Source organism: Neoarius graeffei, chromosome 5 (genome assembly GCF_027579695.1).
Source record: "Neoarius graeffei isolate fNeoGra1 chromosome 5, fNeoGra1.pri, whole genome shotgun sequence".
In the NCBI taxonomy this organism is placed as follows: domain Eukaryota; kingdom Metazoa; phylum Chordata; class Actinopteri; order Siluriformes; family Ariidae; genus Neoarius; species Neoarius graeffei.
In genome coordinates, this window is record NC_083573.1 from 111,689,963 (window position 1) to 111,713,304 (window position 23,342).

A 23,342-nucleotide genomic window follows, 5' to 3' on the forward strand; every position below is an offset into this window, starting at 1 on the left:
TGATCATTTTGTTTAAAGAGAGTCTGGCTGATCATTTCGTTTAAAGAGAGTCTGGCTGATCATTTCGTTTAGAGAGAGTCTGGCTGATCATTTTGTTTAAAGAGAGTCTGGCTGATCATTTTGTTTAGAGAGAGTCTGGCTGATCATTCTGTTTAAAGAGAGTCTGGCTGATCATTTTGTTTAAAGAGAGTCTGGCTGATCATTTTGTTTAAAGAGAGTCTGGCTGATCATTCTGTTTAAAGAGAGTCTGGCTGATCATTTTGTTTAAAGAGAGTCTGGCTGATCATTCTGTTTAAAGAGAGTCTGGCTGATCATTTTGTTTAAAGAGAGTCTGGTTGATCATTTTGTTTAGAGAGAGTCTGGCTGATCATTTTGTTTAGAGAGAGTCTGGTTGATCATTTTGTTTAGAGAGAGTCTGGCTGATCATTTTGTTTAAAGAGAGTCTGGCTGATCATTTTGTTTAGAGAGAGTCTGGCTGATCATTTTGTTTAAAGAGAGTCTGGCTGATCATTTTGTTTAAAGAGAGTCTGGCTGATCATTTTGTTTAGAGACAGTCTGGCTGATCATTTTCTTTAAAGAGAGTCTGGTTGATCATTTTGTTTAAAGAGAGTCTGGTTGATCATTTTGTTTAAAGAGAGTCTGGTTGATCATTTTGTTTAGAGACAGTCTGGCTGATCATTTTCTTTAAAGAGAGTCTGGTTGATCATTTTGTTTAAAGAGAGTCTGGTTGATCATTTTGTTTAAAGAGAGTCTGGTTGATCATTTTGTTTAGACAGAGTCTGGCTGATCATTTTGTTTAAAGAGAGTCTGGTTGATCATTTTGTTTAGAGACAGTCTGGCTGATCATTTTGTTTAAAGAGAGTCTGGTTGATCATTTTGTTTAAAGAGAGTCTGGTTGATCATTTTGTTTAGAGACAGTCTGGCTGATCATTTTGTTTAAAGAGAGTCTGGTTGATCATTTTGTTTAAAGAGAGTCTGGCTGATCATTTTGTTTAGAGAGAGTCTGGCTGATCATTCTGTTTAAAGAGAGTCTGGCTGATCATTCTGTTTAAAGAGAGTCTGGCTGATCATTTTGTTTAAAGAGAGTCTGGCTGATCATTTTGTTTAAAGAGAGTCTGGCTGATCATTCTGTTTAAAGAGAGTCTGGCTGATCATTCTGTTTAAAGAGATTCTGGCTGATCATTCTGTTTAAAGAGAGTCTGGTTGATCATTTTGTTTAAAGAGAGTCTGGTTGATCATTTTGTTTAAAGAGAGTCTGGTTGATCATTTTGTTTAGAGAGAGTCTGGCTGATCATTTTGTTTAGAGAGAGTCTGGCTGATCATTTTGTTTAGAGAGAGTCTGGCTGATCATTTTGTTTAGAGAGAGTCTGGCTGATCATTTTGTTTAGAGAGAGTCTGGTTGATCATTTTGTTTAAAGAGAGTCTGGCTGATCATTCTGTTTAAAGAGAGTCTGGCTGAGCATTTTGTTTAAAGAGAGTCTGGCTGATCATTTTGTTTAGAGAGAGTCTGGCTGATCATTTTGTTTAAAGAGAGTCTGGCTGATCATTTTGTTTAGAGAGAGTCTGGCCGATCATTCTGTTTAAAGAGAGTCTGGCTGAGCATTTTGTTTAGAGAGCGTCTGGCCGATCATTCTGTTTAAAGAGAGTCTGGCTGAGCATTTTGTTTAGAGAGAGTCTGGCTGATCATTTTGTTTAAAGAGAGTCTGGCTGATCATTCTGTTTAAAGAGAGTCTGGCTGAGCATTTTGTTTAAAGAGAGTCTGGCTGATCATTTTGTTTAGAGAGAGTCTGGCTGATCATTTTGTTTAAAGAGAGTCTGGCTGATCATTCTGTTTAAAGAGAGTCTGGCTGAGCATTTTGTTTAAAGAGAGTCTGGCTGATCATTTTGTTTAGAGAGAGTCTGGCTGATCATTTTGTTTAAAGAGAGTCTGGCTGATCATTTTGTTTAGAGAGAGTCTGGCTGATCATTTTGTTTAAAGAGAGTCTGGCTGATCGTTCTGTTTAAAGAGAGCCATTAATTTAAAGAGAGCTCATTAATTATTTAAATAAGTCCATCTCAGCTGACTGTTTTTGTGAAAGGTAAGTAGATCGCAATGTTGAACTTTACACCATCAGAACGACAGATTCACTTTAACAGGAGGGAAGACAGCAATCACATCACTCTTAGTACACACAACACAACGTGTGTGTGTGTGTGTGTGTGTGTGTGTGTGTGTGTTGTGTGTGAGATTATATAGCTGTTCCTGTGAGAACGTAGGAGGCAGCAAGAGAAGAATGTGTTTAGGGCAATACGCTGTGTGTGGTGTGTTTGTGTGTGAGAGAGAGAGAGAGAGAGAGAGAGAGAGAGAGAGTTAGATAATTAGAGAGTGGGTGTAAAGCTGAGCTCTGGTCTTGGGGTATGTTTAGAAAATGAGTGTGTGCAGGACAGAGAGAAAGAGAGAGAAAGAGAGAGATTCTCTCATGTTAGTACTCTAGTGCTCTGTTCTAAAGTTGCAGGTCATCATAAAGCACCGGTTCACCTCTGACTCACACTGATGACATCATAAGAGTGAAAAAGGCTCAGTGAACACCTACACACAGCTGCTTATTAGCCTGAGCGTGTGTGTGTGTGTGTGTGTGTGTGTGTGTGTGTGTGTGTGTGTGTGTGTCCTTGCTGTCAGTACCAGCAGTGTGTACAGAGCTGCTGTCCATTGCAGGTGGTGCTGTGCCTGGAACACACACACACACACACACACACACACACACACACACACACACACAAAATGTGCTCACTTGTTCAAACACACACACTGAAGTGGTACTTCATATCTAGTTCACATTATTTTATCTTAGACACTTCCTCCACACACACACACACACACACACACACACACACACACACACACAGATGAATGTAAATTAATTCCTATTTCTATTCAATCAGAGATAAAAGAAAGAACATGTTTACTCATCTGTCTCTCAACCATTCTTTCTTTATCCTTCTTTCTCTTTCAGGTTTCTGTATAATTTCTTGCTTCCTGTTCTCTCCTTTTTGCTTTCGCTGACTATCTTTGTCTGTCCTTCTTGCTGTCCTTTAAAAGATATGAGGTTGTACTGGTGATGGACGGGAAAAGAAGGTCTCCAACCTGATCATTCCACCCTTTCATGAGTAGAAAGGTGTTCTTCAAGAAGGTCCACTGTTTCCAAACACCAGCATCATCTCACATGAGGAGTGTGTTCCAATAAACGTTCTCAAATAACGGTTTCAAGTCAGAAGCATTCCAGTCCAATAAGTCTCAATTCTCCAGATCCACCCAGAGTATTCCAGGGAAGAATCACAGAGTCACACAGAGAATACGCAGGGTTTTCATTAGTATGGAAAACAACAGATGAAATGTGAGAACTAACAGATTAGGTCAGGGGTCATGGGGGCCGTCTAGGCCCCCGTGTGGGTCCAGGGCAACACCCTGGTGGGGGGACCAGAGGGGTGAAGCCCCCGGCCGAAAACCAATTTCGCAATTTCTAACAGCCAATCGTTAGCTCTCCATGGTCCATCTGGAACAGAAATTCAACAGTCATTCCTGGGTCTCATGGCGATTACAGTTCGTACGCCACAAAGCCCAATCAAGATGTGGGAAATCAGAACAACACAAACGCTTGCAGAACGAAGAAATCGAATGTATAACGACAAACATGCATGTAAACTGGGCAGGGTTCTCCACTTTTCAAAAATTAAAGGTGGTGGGGGGGCGGGGCCCCAGTGGGGGGCCAGGGGGACAAAATCCCCCTGAAGCTGACGGACTTTGGGCTTTTTTGACAGTGAAACTGGCCGATAAATGGATAGGAAATGCTAAATCATTGTTAAAATCATTTTACAGAAAATTAACGCATTCTTACTGTACATATCTTTATTGTCAATGTGAGACTCGTCTGACATTTCAGTTGAGACTGATGCGCCTGTCGCGCGTCCCTGAGTTAATTATATTTCTTTGTGTGAGAAAAATAAATGAACTTCCATCCACAAACAAAATACCCGATTACAATAAATGCATATATTTTTTCAATACACATAATTAATGTTGATTGGGTGAAACCACTCCAATCCATGCACCAGCTGGTGCGCGTGCCCGAGACTGGCACTACAAAGCCACCCGGCCTCCGTAGTTCGGGTCCTTTGACCCAGGAGCCCAGAAGTCCTGCAGTAAACAAACACTGAAGCAGCGGGAAAATGCAGCTCTCGCCTACACAATCACAGATACACAAAATAAAAGACCTGAACTTAACTAGTGTGTGTGCTGTTATATGATTACTGTAATGGTGTAGGGTCAGAAAAGACGACAGATAAGCGTACCCGTTGCACAATAACGCTACAAACACCTGCAGAGTTATTTAGCTGCTGGCTCGTTATTTTGGCCACTTCAGGTCGCCCCGTATGCATTCGTTTAATGGTCTTCTGCGTGTTAAATAGTTACAAAATTATAATACAGTGAATATTTTACGATTTATTTGGTGAATAATGATGAAGTTACTTTTTCTTTTTTGGCCAAGGGAAGGGTGGCGGTGCGCCACTTTAAAAGCACCTGTGGAGAACACTGCTGGGTATTTTCCGCGAGACTTACCAGTTTTTTCTGCGAAGCCGAAATCGAACAACATTCGCTTTCGTTTTTTCGCGGTCGCCATCACGCTATACCACACAGGACAGGGTCGCCATCTTACCATGTGGGAACCACGTGATATGCTATAATTTAATATGCGCTAAATGATTGGACGATATAAGAAGGATTAGCCAATCGGTTCCCACCTTTTATCTAGTCACATGTACACAGCCTCAGCAACCCAACGGCGCGCAAGTAATGGCGTTCCTTATCAAAGAAGTCCGACAAGAAAGTTCGAACGATTACGGGAAAATTGCATTTGGCCGAAAAACAACCGATTCAGACGTCATTACAAGCGATGATTTCGATCGGCAATCGGTTACTAATGAAAACCCTGATATGATCCTCAGGGAAATGAACTTCTATGCAGCATTAGACATCTCGGTACAGTCCATAATACAGATGCACAATTTTCAGAGTGGTCCCTTAGTGCACCACTGTGGTCCTCCTTAACAACGCAGCTCTAGAATCCTCTGTAAGTCTTAAGAATGCAGAATATGGCTGTATGGTCATATATACGCATCTAGAATCCTCCATGCAGCTCTATGAGCCTCTCTATGCCTCTAGAATCCTCTGTGTGGCTCTATTATACTCTATAAGACTTCAGAATCCAGATGATGATCCTCAATACTGATGGCACGGTGGTGCAGTGGTCATCACTGTCACTTCACAGCAAGAAGGTTTCAGGTTTGAACTTCATAGCTGTCGGGGGCCTCTCCGTGTGGAGCTTGCATGTTCTCCCCGTGTCTGTGTGGGTTTCCTCCCACTTCCAAGGCATGAAGATAAGGTAAAAATTGTTAAACTTGTTCTATGTCGCTCTCGATAAGAGCATCTGCTAAATGCCTGTAATGGACATGGCACTAGAATCCACAGTATGGCTCTATAATCCTCTGTACGGCTCTAGAATCTAAAACATAAGAATCAAGTGCATCATTCTATGATCATATAAAGGCTCTAAAATCAAGAGTATGGCTCTAGAATCCTCAGTAGAGCTCTGTAATACTCCATATGGCTCAGTACAGGTTTACAATCCTCAATACAGCTCTAGTATCTACAGTGCTGCTCTAGAATACTCATTCATCTACGATTGGCAATCCTTGGTAAAGCACTAGAATCCTCAGTGATGCTCTAGGATCCTCAGTGTGGCTCAATGATCCTTTATATGGCTGTAAAATCAAGAGTATGGCTCCAAGATCCTCTATATGGCTCTGGAATCAAGAGTAAGGCTATATAATCCTTTATCGGACTCGAGAATCCTCACTGCGGCTCTATTATCCTCTAGAAGTCTCTCGAATCTTCAGCATGGCTTTATGACCCTCTATACGGGTCCAGAATCCACAGTCTGGCTCTGTGATCCTCTATCTGGCTCGACAACCCCAAGTATGACTTTATAATATTTTATAAAGCTCCAGAATCCAGAGTATGTCTCTAGAAACCTCAGTGTGGTGCCATGATCCTCTGTACGGCTCTAGACTCCTCAGTAGAACTCTGTAATACTCCATCCAGCTCTAGACTCCTCAGTACAGATTAACGATCCTCAATAAAGCTGTAGAATCCAGAGTGCTGCTCTAGAATACTCATTCCTCTATGATCTACAATCCTCAATGAAGCACTAGAATTCCTAGTATGCCTCTAGAGTGCTCAGTGATGCTCTAGGATCCTCAGCGTGGCTCCATGAGCCTCAAGATGGCTCTAGAATCCTCAGTGCTGCTCGACAATCCTCGTTAAAGTTCTGGGATCCTCAGTGCTGCTCTAGGATCAGTGGTGTGGCTACAAAACCCTCAGCCCAGCTCTATGATCTGGAAAAACTGATACATGCCTTCATCTCTAGTAGGGTTGATTACTGCAATGGCCTTTTCACAGGCCTGCCAAAAAAGACCATCAAACGACTTCAGCTGGTTCAAAATGCAGCAGCTAGGGTTCTCTCTCACACAAACAAAAAGAACAGAGCACATTACTCCAATTCTAAGGCTACGTTTACATTAGACCGTATCTGTCTCGTTTTCTTCGCGGATGCACTGTCCATTTACATTAAAACGCCTGGAAACGCCGGGAAACGGGAATCCGCCAGGGTCCACGTATTCAATCCAGATCGTGTCAGCTCCGGTGCTGTGTAAACATTGAGAATACGCGGATACGCTGTGCTGAGCTCTAGCTGGCGTCTCATTGGACAACGTCACTGTGACATCCACCTTCCTGATTCGCTGGCGTTGGTCATGTGACGCGACTGCTGAAAAACGGCGCGGACTTCCGCCTTGTATCACCTTTCATTAAAGAGTATAAAAGTATGAAAATACTGCAAATACTGATGCAAATACTGCCCATTGTGTAGTTATGATTGTCTTTAGGCTTGCCATCCTTCCACTTGCAAGTGGTAAGTGACTTGCGCACAGCGGCTCAGTCCCGAATCACTGCTCGTGCGCTTCACTCGCGCGCTCTGTGAGCTGCGCAGGGCCGGAGTGCGCACCCTCCAGAGGGCACTCGCTGTTCAGGGCGGAGTGATTTGGAGCGCAGCCGCTGAGGAGGAAGCGATGAGCCGCACTGACACATTTCAACTTACGTGCTGAATTAGTCATGTGATTAGCGTATCCGTGTATTGGCGTTGCTGTGTGCACGCGAATCGTGTATTGGCGTTGCTGTGTGCACGCTAATCGTTTTTAAAAACGTTAATCTGATGATCCTCTGATACGGTCTAATGTAAACCCCACCTAAGGTCCCTTCACTGGCTTCCAGTAAGCTACAGAATTGGCTTTAAAGCATTGCTGCTGGTGTACAAATCTCTAAATGGTACTGGGCCCAATTACCTCTCTGATATGTTGCAGCGGCCTAACCCAATCAGATCTACCAGATCAAAACAGAAAAATTTACTATTAAAACCTGTTGTTAAAACAAAGTGTGGTGAAGCAGCTTTTAGCTACTATGCAGTGCAGCTATGGAACCAACTGCCAGAGGACATTAAAAATGCTCCTGCTGTTGGCAGCTTCAAATCTAGACTAAAGTCCAAGCTGTTCTCAGATGCTTTCTGCTAACTGATAAATATCATCATCTTTACATGTTTTAAACTTTACTTAACTTTTATTCCATTTCATTCTGCTGTTTTTTACTGAACTTTTACTTCATTTTATTATTTTATTTCTACTATTGTTTAATTCTTATTTTTTCTCTCTTCTTCCCCCTTTATTTTATGTAATTTTATTTTCTATCGTTTACTGTTTTGCCTTTAGCTCTGTAAAGCACATTGAACTGCCACTGGGTATGAAATGCGCTATAGAAATAAACTCGCCTTGTCTATGATCCTCAGTGCAGATGTTATTATAGGAACCAGCTAACTGTTCACACTGTGTTTGTGGGACCATTATCATGACACATAATAATAATAATAATAATAATAATAATAATAATAATCTCATCTCATTATCTGTAGCCGCTTTATCCTGTTCTACAGGGTCGCAGGCGAGCTGGAGCCTATCCCAGCTGACTACGGGTGAAAGGCGGGGTTCACCCTGGACAAGTCGCCAGGTCATCACAGGGCTGACACATAGACACAGACAACCATTCACACTCACATTCACACCTACGCTCAATTTAGAGTCACCAGTTAACCTAACCTGCATGTCTTTGGACTGTGGGGGAAACCGAAGCACCCGGAGGAAACCCACGCGGACACGGGGAGAACATGCAAACTCCACACAGAAAGGCCCTCGCCGGCCACGGGGCTCGAACCCGGACCTTCTTGCTGTGAGGCGACAGCGCTAACCACTACACCACCGTGCCGCCTACAATAATAATAATAATAAGTTACATTTATATAGCGCCTTTCAAAAAACCCAAGGACGCTTTACAATATAGACAAGGAAAGAAAATAAATAAATAAATAAATAAAATATAATAAAAGATAAAAAGTAAAAAGTCCACCAAGTAGGGGTCAGGATGTAATTCCCGTGGTGTAGCAGCCACAGTCCCACCAAAAGGCGCACGAAAACAAGTCCCACATCTCCAGCACCGCTGCCATGTCGCCGTCAGCAACATCGCTCGAACACCACACCATGGATCCACACAGCGAGCAGAGAAGCTCCGCCACGCAGAGCGCTGGTGTGTCCCAAACCGCCTGCACAGCTGCCGTGACACCACCGAGCAACATCGCTCGGAACATCACGCCAAGCGTTAAAGCACAGAGCGCTGGACAACCACGATGTAAATTGAGCAATGAGCTCACTGCAGTCCACAGCTGGGAGCACAGGCACCGCCCACAGCGAACCAAGGCCTGGAGGGAACCGACGCCCAAAACTGGGTCCGGAGCTTCACCACAACCGGCGGACAAAACACTCAAACAAACATCAAACTACACAAACACACAGAAAAAGAAAATAGAAAAAGAAATAAAATAAGAGCTCCGGTGAGAAGCGGCAGCCAGAACGCGCACGATGTACTCTCAACCGGAAACGGAAACGAAAAAAAAAAGATAACAGAACTAACTTGCCCTCTCATTGCAACAAAATGTTCCAGAACTTTCTGGAGGACTAAACTAGCTCTAAGCTCTCCTGAACCAAAACTACACTGGTTCAGAATGGTTCGTGTTTGTTTCACTGCGGCGGTAAACTGGGGAACAAGTCTGACACCCCAGCGCTGAAAAAGCACCACCGTCTGGCAAATAACGACGGCCAAGAAGGAAGCTGTTTTTTAATTGTTTTTGCTGTTATTGACTGTTTTGATTTTGCTTTTTTAAATGCCAGGCAAGTAGTTCAGTCTTTTGAACCAATCAGCGACGTTCCATACAGCAAGCTCCGCCCCGCATTCCTTTTCTGTAGAGCAGTAACGACTCTGGAACACAAACTAGCGAGTATTCAAGGGCAAGAATTCCTCTCGCCGCGAGTTCCTCAAATAGTTCCTGCAGTAGAAATACAGCTGTGTATTCCCGTCATTATAGGGACTTCCATTCCTCACAAACAGTGCTAAACCCCACACACACACACACACACACACAGATGAATAGCTTCTTGCATAAGAGCTCTTGACTGTGACTCCAGTCTATTATCTGTAAAAGCAGAGAGAGAAAATCTCAAAGCTTTCAACCCCCCACCCCCTACACACACACACACACACACACACACACACACACGCTGTGGAGCTCCAGCTGAAGCTTTCAGCACCCACACACTCACCCACACACTCCTCACACATACACACACTGCCAACGTACAACAGGCAGAGCCAAAGAAAACCACACACACACACACACACACACACACACACACACACTGCCAGTGTTCTGCATTCTACTGGGCCTCTGCAAAGTTTAGGCCAAATCACATACCACACACACACACACACACACACACACCATGTGTTTCTGAGTTTCTGCCTCATTTGATCTGAATATTTCTAACAAAATAAGAACTGCAGCAGAATTTACGCTCGGCGCAGGTCGACACTAAACCTGCGTTCCGTTCAGACGTTAAAGACGATCTTTAATTTATTTCACCTTTAACCTCCCCCTATAATTATTAAGAATAAAAATAAATGAACGCTCTGATGTTACAGAAAGTAAAAGTCCTGTGATAGAGGTCCGAGCTGATTGTACAGCTGTTGTTTATAAAAGACTTGTAGCGTACAGACAGTCCACATCACCTCGGCAACCAAAACACCTACGCCAAAAACGCTGTGTGTTAATGACACGCTGTCGCTCGGCAGCGCAACAGCCGGTCATTATCCTGGAATTACGGAAATTCCTTCTTCCGGAGGTGATGCGTATCTGCAATGCCTCTTTGGATCCTCCAAAATAAGGATCAGACTCGAACGCAGATTTGCGACTCTAATCCGACGACTCAGATATTTGGATATTGATGTTATTTATCATCAGCGTCTCCGAGTTACTGAGATTTCACTTTTATTTAAAGCATCATGGTTTTCCCCATTCATGCTGTTGCAGTTTAAACGGAATTATAAACGTGTTCATACATGACAAAATGCAAACGCTGCTGTTGTCACATATAATAACATTATAATCGAATCCCGGCGGCACGGCGGTGTGGCGGTTAGCGCTGTCGCCTCACAGCAAGAACTGCTGTAAAAACCCCAGTGGAGACGCAGACTCCGACTGCGCTGTATACCCATCCGCAGAATGCTCCAAAAGGCTGAATAATATCAGCATATCAGTATTTTAGAATAAAACATTACTTTACGGGCAGCTCAGTGGTGCAGTCACCTCACAGCAAGAAGGTTCTGAGTTCGAATCTGAATGTTCTTCTCATGCCTGTGTGGGTTTCCTCTGGGTTCTCCGGTTTCTTCCTACAGTCCAAAGACGTGTGGATTCGGGTCAACTGGTTACTCTAAATCCTCCAGAGGCGTGAGCGTGATGGTTGGAAGTCAGTTGAAATTGCCTCCAGCTTCACGTTGGTTGGTTGGTTGGATGGCGTGAGGGTGATGGTTGGAAGTCAGTTGAAATTGGCTCCAGCTTCACGTTGGTTGGTTGGTTGGTTGGTTGGTTGGTTGGTTGGTTGGATGGCGTGAGGGTGATGGTTGGAAGTCAGTTGAAATTGGCTCCAGCTTCACGTTGGTTGGTTGGTTGGTTGGTTGGTTGGTTGGATGGCGTGAGGGTGATGGTTGGAAGTCAGTTGAAATTGGCTCCAGCTTCACGTTGGTTGGTTGGTTGGTTGGTTGGTTGGTTGGTTGGTTGGTTGGTTGGATGGATGGATATTACTTTGTTACATAATGACCTAATCTGCTAAGATGACTAAAGGAGATTATTTATAGCTAGCTTAAAAGTCTTCATTAGGTGGTGTTTCTGTAATAAATTCCAAGAATTCCGAATGAATGTTCCAGCTGCATCACCTCCACAATCTGTTCTTACAACTAACTGATGTCATCAGGATTCTTTAGGAAACTAAACAGTACATCGCAAAATCTCACATTTCTCCATAATTCAAATGGTTAATTAAAAATCAAAAACCATACACTCAATACACAAATACGGCTGGTGATCAATTTTACACAACAGTAAAATAAATAAATAAATAAATGAGAGATGATAATTACCCCATGAACCCCCGGCCCTTTCAGAGTAACTTCACTCCCTTTACTGTTCAGCTCTTTTCTTGGTCAGTATAAGAGCCGTACCTGCCGCATCTTGGTTTATTTATATATTTATTTTTTCCCAGAAGACTCTAGTTTATCCAGATCTTCCATCGTTTGGTACGATAACACCTGCCCACTCTTTATATTAACCTTTACATCAAGGAAATAATGATCACGTCTTATGGAACTGTAATGTTTTCCATGTATCTCACTGTAACATGCTGGCAGTAGAGATGGAGATCTTTACAGAATGGTGTCGAGGAGATTGGGTGGAGTCTGGAACCATCAGAACCATGATCATGGGAAACTCCACGACTTAGAAATGTGTGATAATCCACTCTCCGGCCACTTTAATAGGAACGTGTTGTTGGTTGTAAGATCCCTGTTCTTGGCTGCAGGAGTGGAACCCAGTGTGTTCTTCTGCTGGTTCATGCTGAGATGCGTTTCTGCTCACCACGGTTGTAAAGAGTGATTATATGAGTTACTATATCTTCCTGTCCATTTCCCTCTGACCCTCTCTTATCAACTTTTCCACCCACAGAACTGTCGCTCACTCACTCAGTGTTTTTTGTTTTCTGCACCATTCTGTGTAAACTCTAGAGACTGTTGTGTGTGAAAACCCCAGGAGATCAGCAGCTTCTGAAATACTCAAACCAGTCCATCTGGATCAAACCAGCACCCAGACCACAGTGAGAGAAAGTCACACTGTGAGATCACGTTCTGATTGAACATTAACTGAAGCTCCTGATTTGGATCTGTATGATCTGATGCACTGCGATCGGCTGATTAGAGAACCGCAGAAAACCGCAGCAGGTGGGGTGTTCCTAATAAAGTGACCGGTGAGTGTATGTGTTTCGTGTTTAACTGAAATAAAGGTCATCGTTTTATTTGCGGTGATTCAAAGCCAGATCACTCAACGATGCTTTAACGCACAGAGAACCCGCCCGGATCTCGAGAAAGGGTAAGCTGTGCTGTTTACCCGTGATGTGTGGGAGGTTGTGAAGTGATCCAGACTTTGAGACTTATTCAGGTGAGACTCAGGAGAGCGAAAAGGGGTGAAGAAGTGAGTAAAGATATTGATGTGGTTTTATAACGTAATTACCTCAGTGTGTACAAGCGCTGTATAAATGTGACTCGTATCACGACAGAGCTCCGGTTCTGCGCTTCCTCCTGATACGTGTTTGATATCGGTACAGCGACGAGTTCACGAGGAATAAAGGCAGGAGTGATGTGCGTGCAGACGGACGCAGAGCTGCATGCAGATCGGGATTAAACTTGATGTAAATCTGAAATTATTTTTCCTCCCCAATATTACATCACACAGACGAGTAAGATTTTGTGAGTAACTCAGCCGAGACTCGGGGACGCGACTCCGCAGCAGGCAGCTCGCAGGGTGAATCCCAAGCTTGTGATCTGTTTAAAAACACATTGGCTTTGACCTTGAACTGATGAAGGAATATTTTATTTATTGAATATTACAGTGAACTGAAATTACAGTGAAATTCAGAGCCGCTTCGGGTTACAGGTGTAACGGACTACTGTGGCAGAAGAGACTTATGGATATTTTAGGGAACCGTTTTAGTGAAAGACACCAAGGGCACAAATATTTTACTTTAAAACAAAATAATTCGTTTTCTTTTGTTTCAGACATGTAAAAGCTTTTTTCCTTTACCTCTGACATGTTTCGACGGTGTAACTTCCGTCTTCATCAGAGGGTCACCCGGATGTTGGTGTGTGACGTGCTTTTGTAATCAGCTGATGTTATGGAGGTGTGGCCTCCCTGTCAATATTGACAGGTCGGTCCCGCCTCCCGCTGTCAGTGTTGCCCCCTCAGGACGGCGCTCCAGGTGTGGGAGAGCACGTACGCCCCCTCATCCCTGTTTATTGTTCTTGGGCTACGCTTTCTGATTTCTATTGACTCCTTGATCCAACGGTGGTATCTGTTGTTCTCTTGCTGTATGATCTGAGCATTGTCCCAGTCCATTATATGATTTTCCCTTCTGCAGTGGTCCGTTATTGCTGATTTCAGGTTCTCTTGCATAGCTTTTTCTTTTTTTGCTCTTGTTTGTCTCTGTTCTGTTTCTTTTTCACATTCCTTTTTATGTTCCTTTTTTCGTATGCTAAAACTCCTTCCTGTCTCCCCAATGTAGGTTTTATTGCATGACAGGCATGGTATTTCATATATGACATTACATTTACTGTGTTGGTTGATTTTGTCCTTAGGGTGAACTAGTAGCTGTCGCAGTTTGGTGTGTGGTTTCACGGGTGGTTGTATGTTGTGTTTTTTCATGGCTCTTTGGATTTGTTCTGTAACTCCTCTGACATACGGTAGAGTCACTACTGCTTTGCTTTCCTGTTTTTGGGTTGTCTGTTTTCTTCCTTTTTTCGTCTGTGTCTTTTCTTTTGTTTTCACTTGTTGTGCGCCTTTGTGTATGGCCCATGGTGGATATTGACATGTGATCAGAGCTTGCCGTATGTGTTGTTCTTCTGTTGCGCGTTCTGTGGGGTCGGTTATGATTGATCATCAGCTGATTATAAAGGCACGTCACACACCAACATCCGGGTGACCCTCTGATGAAGACGCAAGTTACACCGTCGAAACATGTCAGGTAAAGGAAAAAACTTTTACATGTCTGAAACAAAAGAAAACTAATTATTTTGATTTAAGAAGAAGACATAATGAACGTAATATATTTATTTTTTAATATTTTACTTTCTTACTAAAAAAAAATCCTGGAGACAGAAACAACCTGAAACACACTGCACCGGACGCTGCTGCTGGGGAAAGGAGGCGAAGGAGGACAGAACTGCATTTAAATACACAAAACGTTGGTGTAACCGTGTGTGTGTGTGTGTGTGTGTGTGTGTAGATATTCTGAGAATGCAAAGAGTTGAATCTCTGGACAGTAAGTTCTCAGTCTGAGTCCAACTCTGAAATCTCTATTTACACACAACCACACAGCTAAAAATAACACACACACACACACACACACACACACACACACACACACACACACACACACACAGTCAAATCCACCAAGCACAACCACAACAATAACTGAGCGCCAAAACATGGAAGGAAATCTGAGAGACAGTTCAGCAGATGTGAAGTGTGAGTGTAGGACTGAGGTGTGTTTGTTTAATCGGATCTGATGTCGGATCAGCGCCGAGCTGCGGGTCGGACTCAAGCGCTTCAGGATCGGGTGTCATTAAACACAACTAAAACAATTAACACGGTGTGTCAGAAATGTTGGAATGAAATAAATATGTGCATTCAAACTGTGGGGCACTGTGTGTGTGTGTGTGTGTGTGTGTGTGTGTGTGTGTGTGTGTGTGTGTGTGTGTGTGTGTGTGGTTAAAGGTCAGTAGTGTGCTGCCCAACATTGGTCATATCACACAGCAAATATGTACACACTGTACAGTCACTCACTCTGTCTCACACACCCATACACACACACACACACACACACACACACACACACTTAGCACTACTGCATATAAACTAAACACGAGTGAGTGAAGTTGAAACAACAGTGAAGTGAAACCTGACCTGCAATATAACGAACCCCATTCATCTAAAGTTACTAAAATTAAAAGTTACTAAAGCCAGTTGAGGAAACGTTACTAAAGTTATTTACAAACAAACAGCTGGTTAAAGTTACTAAAATGATTGTTTATCAGGCTGCGAAGTTAGGAAACTTACTCCAGTTATTAAAGCCAGCTCGCGGAGTTAAAGTTAGTAAAGTCTGTAAGATTACAAAATTGACAGGATTTACTAAAGTCAGCTGGGTAAAGTGACTAACGCTATAAAAACCAGTTTACTAAAGTTAATTATATTTCTAACATTACAATAAACATCTTTGTAAAGTTAATAAAAGTTATTAAAGCTAGTTTGCAAAGTTAATAAAGTTACTGAAATTACAGAAACATTACTCTTTAGTATTCATTATTATGTTATTAAAGCCAGTGTGGTAAAGACACTAAATCTGCTTTGTTATTAAGTTATTAAAGCTAGCTTCTTAAGTTAACAATGTCACTAAATTTACCAAATAAACATCTTCTTAATGTTTCTAGTTACTACAACCACTTTTGTAAAATTCCTAAAGTTACTATAACCTTCCTTCCCGTGCCATCAAGGCACATCGGGCGGTGCCGAGCTCCGTTTCAGTAGCCAGCGGCCTCTCACCTATTACATAGTTAGGGTTACAGTAGGGGGCGGGTCCTGTGGTTCCGAGTTACTATCACCAGTTGTGTAAAATTCCTAAAGTTACGAAGCCAGTTAGCTGAAGTTACAGAATCTTGTTTTTAAAATTACAACATTTATTTTGCTTGCAGCTTTGAAACATCATTTAGGTGACTAAACACGGTTCATAAATTCAGTGAAAGTACTTTCAGCAAGTTACTGAAATTAATTTGGTAAATTTAAAATCGCTAAAGCTCATTGAGCAAAACTATTAGCTCAGGTTTGGTAAAGTTATTAAAGTTAGAGTTACTAGTTTATTAAAGCCATACACCCAAGGCCACAAATCGTAAACCGTAACGTGAAATTGAAGATATTCCGACTGATCCATTACGTTTTTGTACGATTGTTCCATCGTCACGGACCAGAGCCAACCTCGACCGTATCGTTCACGGCTGCAAAAGAAAGAAAAGAGGAGGAATTTCATGTTCAAAGCTTCCATGCAGGACCCAGAGATGAGCAAAACGTTGGAGAGGAGTTTCGAAGGGATCACTAACTGTGAGCGTGTGGAGGTTTTGCTGCATAGAGAGCGAACAAAGTGGCAGTTACGTGCTTTCGAAACGCAGGTTTGAGTTAGCCTCTTTAAATTAATCACGCTAATAAATTTATAAACTCTGTAAGATTTCTGAGGTTTCTAAAGGTGTCGAGTAAAAACTTACTGAAATCAGCAGGTGGTGATGGAGATACTGGGGTGTACACACCACACTACTGACTCTGTGTGTGTGTGTGTGTGTGTGTGTGTGTGTGAGAGAGAGAGAATGTGACAGAAACAGACTGTAGGACTGAGTTGTACCTGAACTTCTACTGTTTACACACAAAAACTTCAGACCTTCAGAGGCACACACACACACACACACACACACACGCTCTTACTCACCATCTCATCAAGAGCATAGCGCAAGAGTCCATGTTCATAGAGAAGGAAGAATCGTCTTTGCCATTTCTGAAAAACACACATAATCGATCAGTGTGTGTGTGTGTGTGTGTGTGTGTGTGAAACATGTTAAACCGTACACATCCTCAGGTCCATGCTGTTCAGTGTCACACTGACATTGCTAATGAAGTAAACTTAGTTAACCTGTTAAACATTAACCAGCTAACTAACTAACACTGATCACTAACGCTACAGGCTGAGTGACAGCTCAGGGACCGTCGGGGAGATGAGGAAGCACGTGGTGTAGCTGAGGAAACACTCCGACTGGAGCGAACTGTGTTAGTTAGGAATGTCAGAGCCAGCTCGTTAAATTAACCAGTATATTAGTTCCACTGCTGTCTATACAGTGGTGCTTGAAAGTTTGTGAACCCTTTAGAATTTTCTATATTTCTGCATAAATATGACCTAAAACATCATCAGATTTTCACACAAGTCCTAAAAGTAGATAAAGAGAACCCAGTTAAACAAATGAGACAAAAATATTATACTTGGTCATTTATTTATTGAGGAAAATGATCCAATATTACATATCTGTGAGTGGCAAAAGTATGTGAACCTTTGCGTTCAGTATCTGGTGTGACCCCCTTGTGCAGCAATAACTGCAACTAAACGTTTGCGGTAACTGTTGATCAGTCCTGCACACCGGCTTGGAGGAATTTTAGCCCGTTCCTCTGTACAGAACAGCTTCAACTCTGGGATGTTGGTGGGTTTCCTCACATGAACTGCTCGCTTCAGGTCCTTCCACAACATTTCCATTGGATTAAGGTCAGGACTTTGACTTGGCCATTCCAAAACATTCACTTTTATTCTTCTTTAACCATTCTTTGGTAGAACGACTTGTGTGCTTAGGGTCGTTGTCTTGCTGCATGACCCACCTTCTCTTGAGATTCAGTTCATGGACAGATGTCCTGACATTTTCCTTTAGAATTCGCTGGTATAATTCAGAATTCATTGTTCCATCAATGATGGCAAGCCGTCCTGGCCCAGATGCAGCAAAACAGGCCCAAACCATGATACTACCACCACCATGTTTCACAGATGGGATAAGGTTCTTATGCTGGAATGCAGTGTTTTCCTTTCTCCAAACATAACGCTTCTCATTTAAACCAAAAAGTTCTATTTTCATCTCATCCATTCGCAAAACATTTTTCCAATAGCCTTCTAGCTTGTCCACATGATCTTTAGCAAACTGCAGATGAGCAGCAATGTTCTTTTTGGAGAGCAGTGGCTTTCTCCTTGCAACCCTGCCATGCACACCATTGTTGTTCAGTGTTCTCCTGATGGTGGACTCATGAACATTAGGCAATGTGAGAGAGGCCTTCAGTTGCTTAGAAGTTACCCTGGGGTCCTTTGTGACCTCGCAGACTATTACACACCTTGCTCTTGGAGTGATCTTTGTTGGTCGACCACTCCTGGGGAGGGTAACAATGGTCTTGAATTTCCTCCATTTGTACACAATCTGTCTGACTGTGGATTGGTGGAGTCCAAACTCTTTAGAGATGGTTTTGTAACCTTTTCCAGCCTGATGAGCATCAACAACGCTTTTTCTGAGGTCCTCAGAAATCTCCTTTGTTCATGCCATGATACACTTCCACAAACGTGTTGTGAAGATCAGACTTTGATAGATCCCTGTTCTTTAAATAAAACAGGGTGCCCACTCACACCTGATTGTCATCCCATTGATTGAAAACACCTGACTCTAATTTCACCTTCAAATTAACTGCTAATCCTAGAGGTTCACATACTTTTGCCACTCACAGATATGTAATAATTCTTAATTTCCCTGAGGGAACCCTCCCAAAGGGATCAATAAAGTTTTATCTAATCTAATCTAATATTGGATCATTTTCCTCAATAAATAAATGACCAAGTATAATATTTTTGTCTCATTTGTTTAACTGGGTTCTCTTTATCTACTTTTAGGACTTGTGTGAAAATCTGATGATGTTTTAGGTCATATTTATACAGAAATATAGAAAATTCTAAAGGGTTCACAAACTTTCAAGCACTACTGTATGTGAGAGAGAAAACATTTCTGAGGTCCAGGAAATGGTGTCCTGTGTGGAACTCGACGAGCGCGATGTGTCCTGTGTGGAACTCGACTAACACGGTGTACTGAGGGACAGGTAATGGAGTTCTATGTGGAACGTAGGCACATGGTGCACTAACACTAGCACTCCGGTACTGAAGGAAGTGTCCTAAAGAATTCTGCTAAAAGTACCTCAATAAAACAGTGACGCTAAGTGTGAAGTACTAGACCAATCTAACAAGGGAAGGTGATGCACTAAATGGTGCATCCTGGAGTACTAAAGTTAGTGTACTCAAGCATTAGATCATTCTATGAAAGCAACAAGCTCAGGAAATACACTAAAATACGAACAAAGTACTAAACATTATACACTCAAACGCTGTTTTATGGTAATCAGTGGTTACGTTAGACTTTTTCATTGTCCGTCATTTTGACAGACAGGGTGGTAGAAATTCCGTCATTGTCCATTATTATCTGTCATTTTATTTTAACTTTTAAATGACAATGTATATAGGCTATAAATGCTATATATTTAATAACTTGTGTTTTCATGGACTCATTTTCATTTAAAAATTAATTCACAGAACAAGCTTGTATTATTTAATAATTTATTTATGTATTTATGATGCAAAAAGATGAACAGAGATTCTGACGTTCGGTCACTTGTGAACCCATTTTCCCTCCGCTAAAAACATTGCAGCTGTTGTGCCTTAACGGGCATATGAACAATGTTATTTTACAACAGAGCAAGACAGTTGCAGTTAAAATATGAACAGTCCACTACAACGATTTAAGTGACAATCTAATCTGACCTGTTTGCGTGAGCTCAAACCTTCCTTCTGGCCCGCATGGATTTAAATTGGGAGCTCGCTTGTGCATAATCAAAGTCGTCAATGGAGACTGCTGCCGAGGCAATTGTCATTAAATTTTGCGTCTTTGCCTCGGACAGACGACTTCTCATTGACGTTTTAATTTTATTCTGAAGGCTGAACCCGCGCTCTGCTGCGACACTGGAGACTGGAATAACCAGCGCCACTTCAGCCAAAGTTCTGAAGTCGGGAAACATTTCTCCCAGGGAAGTGATCAGAAGCCGGCAAGAGCCTCTGAAAGTTGGATTTCCCGACCCTGCTAGTACTCTCTTCATAGGGAGGAAATCCTGCAGCATGCCGTCTTTCTGCACCAGTGGCGCAGCTGCACCCCGCGGCTCGGCTCGGCTCGGCTCGGCGGAGCCTGGAACCTGACACGGAAGGTCTTAAATAAAACGAAGTTATGTTTAAATGTTAGTTTGTCTACCCGTGCTCTCATTAAAATGATAGTTTAGCAGATATTCGAGCAGTGATGTTCCTAAGCTTGCTGGGGAAGAATACAATAAATCGGCATTTGTTTCATTTTAAAAACAAGAAAACAGCTATCCTAAATGAGCGCTATTGTACAGGCAGGGAAACGACACAAACAACCCAATGCATCTCTTTTTTTAATAGCAAAAATGATGTGTCTTCTGCAGAGAAGGGAAACATTAATCCATCTCACTGTGCTAGTGGTTAGAAAAGTGAGAGCGCGGTGAGGAGCGCGATGGGCGGAACAGCCTTGCGCAGTGGCTGCAGTGTATACATGAGCAGCCGATGCACTGAACATCAAGACGCCGCAACGTCGGCTCAGATTGAAAGTGACGGCAGTGAAGACTATGTATACTGTATGTAAGAAAACTCTGCCACAACTTGCCAATCATTTCAATTATACGTTTCATTATGTTTTATTATTGTTATTATTAGGCTATTATTGTTATTGGTAATGGTAACGGTAAACATCCGTCAAAATGACCGACGGCCTTCAGATTTTTCCGTCATAGCTAAAAAAAAATCCATCAATGATGGACAATTGTCGGTTAACGCGACCTACGGGTAATGCAGTAAAACAGCACCAAGGCCGTCTACTAGAACATTCTACTGACGCAGCATCCTCAGGGGTGTACTAACATATAAGCAAGGTACTCACAAGGATAGTGAAAGAAATATTCTGAGCAGGTAAATTTAGGGAACTGTATAAAGGCTTTCTGTTAAGAGTGTAATCAGAAAGTGCTATAGCGTACTCCAGGAGAAGTGAACTACTGAAATGCACTATTAAATTGTACTACTAAAGTGCACAACTGAAGTGTATTACTGAAGTGCACTACTGAATTGTACTACTGAAGTTCATGACTGATGTACACTACTGAAATGCACTATTGGAGTGCACTATTGAATTGTATGACTGAAGTGAACTACTGAAGTGCACGACTGAAGTGTACTACTAAAGTGCACTATGGAATTGAAATACCGAAGTGCACTACTGAAGTGCACTATTGAATTGTACTACTAAAGTGCACTGTTGAAGTGCACTACTGAAGTGCACTTTTGAATTGTATGACTAAAGTGCACTATTGAAGTGCGCTACAAAAGTGCACTACTGAAATGCATGACTGATGTACACTACTTAAGTGCACTATGGAATTGTAATATTGAAGTGTACTACTAAAGTGCACTATTGAATTGTCCTACTGAAATGCACTTTTGAATTGTACTACTGAAGTGCATGACTGATGTACACTACTGAAGTGCACTACTGAAATGCACTTTTGAATTGTACTACTGAATTGCATGACTGATGTACACTACTGAAGTGCACTACTGAAGTGCACTGAGGATCCAGGGTTCCTGAGGTGAGCGCCTTATTCTCGTTAGTGTTGGAGTTTTTCCCATCATTTGTCAATTTGTGATTTCCAGCGTTAACAAGATGAGACTCTCTCACTCTCACACATTCACACACACACTCTCTCTCTCTCTCTCTCTCTCTCTCTCAGACACACACACACACTCACTCTCTCTCTCTCTCTCTCAGACACACACACACACTCACTCTCTCTCTCTCTCTCTCTCTCAGACACACACACACACACACACACACACACACACACTCTCTCTCTCTCTCTCTCTCTCTCTGCCCCCCTTGGCTCCTCATTCTCTGGTTCTCAGGACCTAAAGCTGAAGCATGACTCAGCTGTTCACCACCCCCTCACCTCCCACACACACACACACACACACACACACACACCAGAGATAAAGTCTCTCTATCACAAACCCACTCAGGAATATAAATAGTCTATCACTCTCTCCGAGAAACATTGAAGCCGTCCAGACCACGGTGTACTGAAGGAGCGCAGGAGAGAAATGTAAGAGTACTAAGGTACCACACTAATTCAGCACAGTACAGAAAGGTACTGTACTAATTTGACACAGTAGAGAAATGTAAGAATACTAAGGTACCGTATTAATAAAATGCAGTACAGAAACATCAAAGTACTAAGGTACCATACTAATTCAGCGTAGTACAGAAATGTAAGAGTACTAAGGTACTGCACTGATTTGGCACAGTACAGAAACAAAAGACTACTAAGGTACTGTACTAAGTCAGCACAGTACAGAAACGTAAGAGTACTAAAGTACTGTACTAATTCGGGACAGTACAGAAATGTAAGAGTACTCACTTACCATACTAAGTTGGTGCAGTACAGAAACGTAAGAGTACTAAAGTACCGTACTAATTTGAGACAGTACAGAAATGTAAGAGTACTAACTTACCATACTGTCAGCGCAGAAGAGAAATATAAGAGTACTAAAGGTTCCATACTAATTTGGTGCAGTAAAGAAATGTAAGAGTACTAAAGTACTGCACTAATACAGTGCAGTACAAAAAGGTAAGAGTACTAACTTACCATACTGTCAGTGCAGAAGAGAAACATAAGAGTACTAAGGTACCATGCTAATTCAGCACAGTACAGAAATGTAAAAGTACTAAGGTACCACACTAATACAGTGTAGTACAGAAACATATGGGTACTAAGGCACCGTGCTAATTTAGCGCAGTACACAAACACAAGTGTACAAAGGTATGGTACTGTGACAGTGGGAGCGTGGCCAAACATCAGTTTGTGAATGGAGGGCAGGGCCAGGGAAGGTGAGTGGCAAAGTCAATACACCTGTTGTCGATTAATGTTGTGTGTGTGTGTGTGTGTGTGTGTGTGTGTGTGTGTGTGTGTGTGTGTTGCAGTTGAGGATAGAAAAGGAGGGACAGAGCAAAGGGAAGGGAACTCTCCTGACCAGAACACAACTCTGTGTGTGTGCGTGTATCTGTACGAGTGATTAAAGCTGAAAAGCAACGCAAGTTTACAAAAATAAAAGTGTGTGTGAACACCATCTCCTGCCTACCATGCTTCAGTACTCCATCCACATCAGGAACATGCTACAGTGGTGCCAAAAGCTGGGAGTACTGACAGGAACCACCACATGGAGTCCTCTCCATTCAAGGATCTCATCCATGCCCTCAATACCGCCCAGCAGAACCAGCGCCAAGTGCTGATCGCCCTCCAAAAGGAGCAAGAACAACACTTCGAAGC

At 42.4% G+C, this 23,342-nt stretch overlaps 1 protein-coding gene across 4 annotated transcripts in view; it reads right to left on the reverse strand.

Annotated features, from left to right (window-relative positions):
- The window catches only part of si:ch73-103b11.2 (trichohyalin), a 299,632-nt gene that overhangs the window by 220,283 nt on the left and 56,007 nt on the right, over window positions 1–23,342 (reverse strand). For all 4 annotated transcript variants that reach the window (XM_060922770.1, XM_060922768.1, XM_060922767.1 and 1 more), the window contains exon 4: window positions 16,825–16,890. In XM_060922770.1, the coding sequence (XP_060778753.1) occupies window positions 16,825–16,890 (66 nt within the window). The remainder of the gene's footprint in view (window positions 1–16,824; window positions 16,891–23,342) is intronic.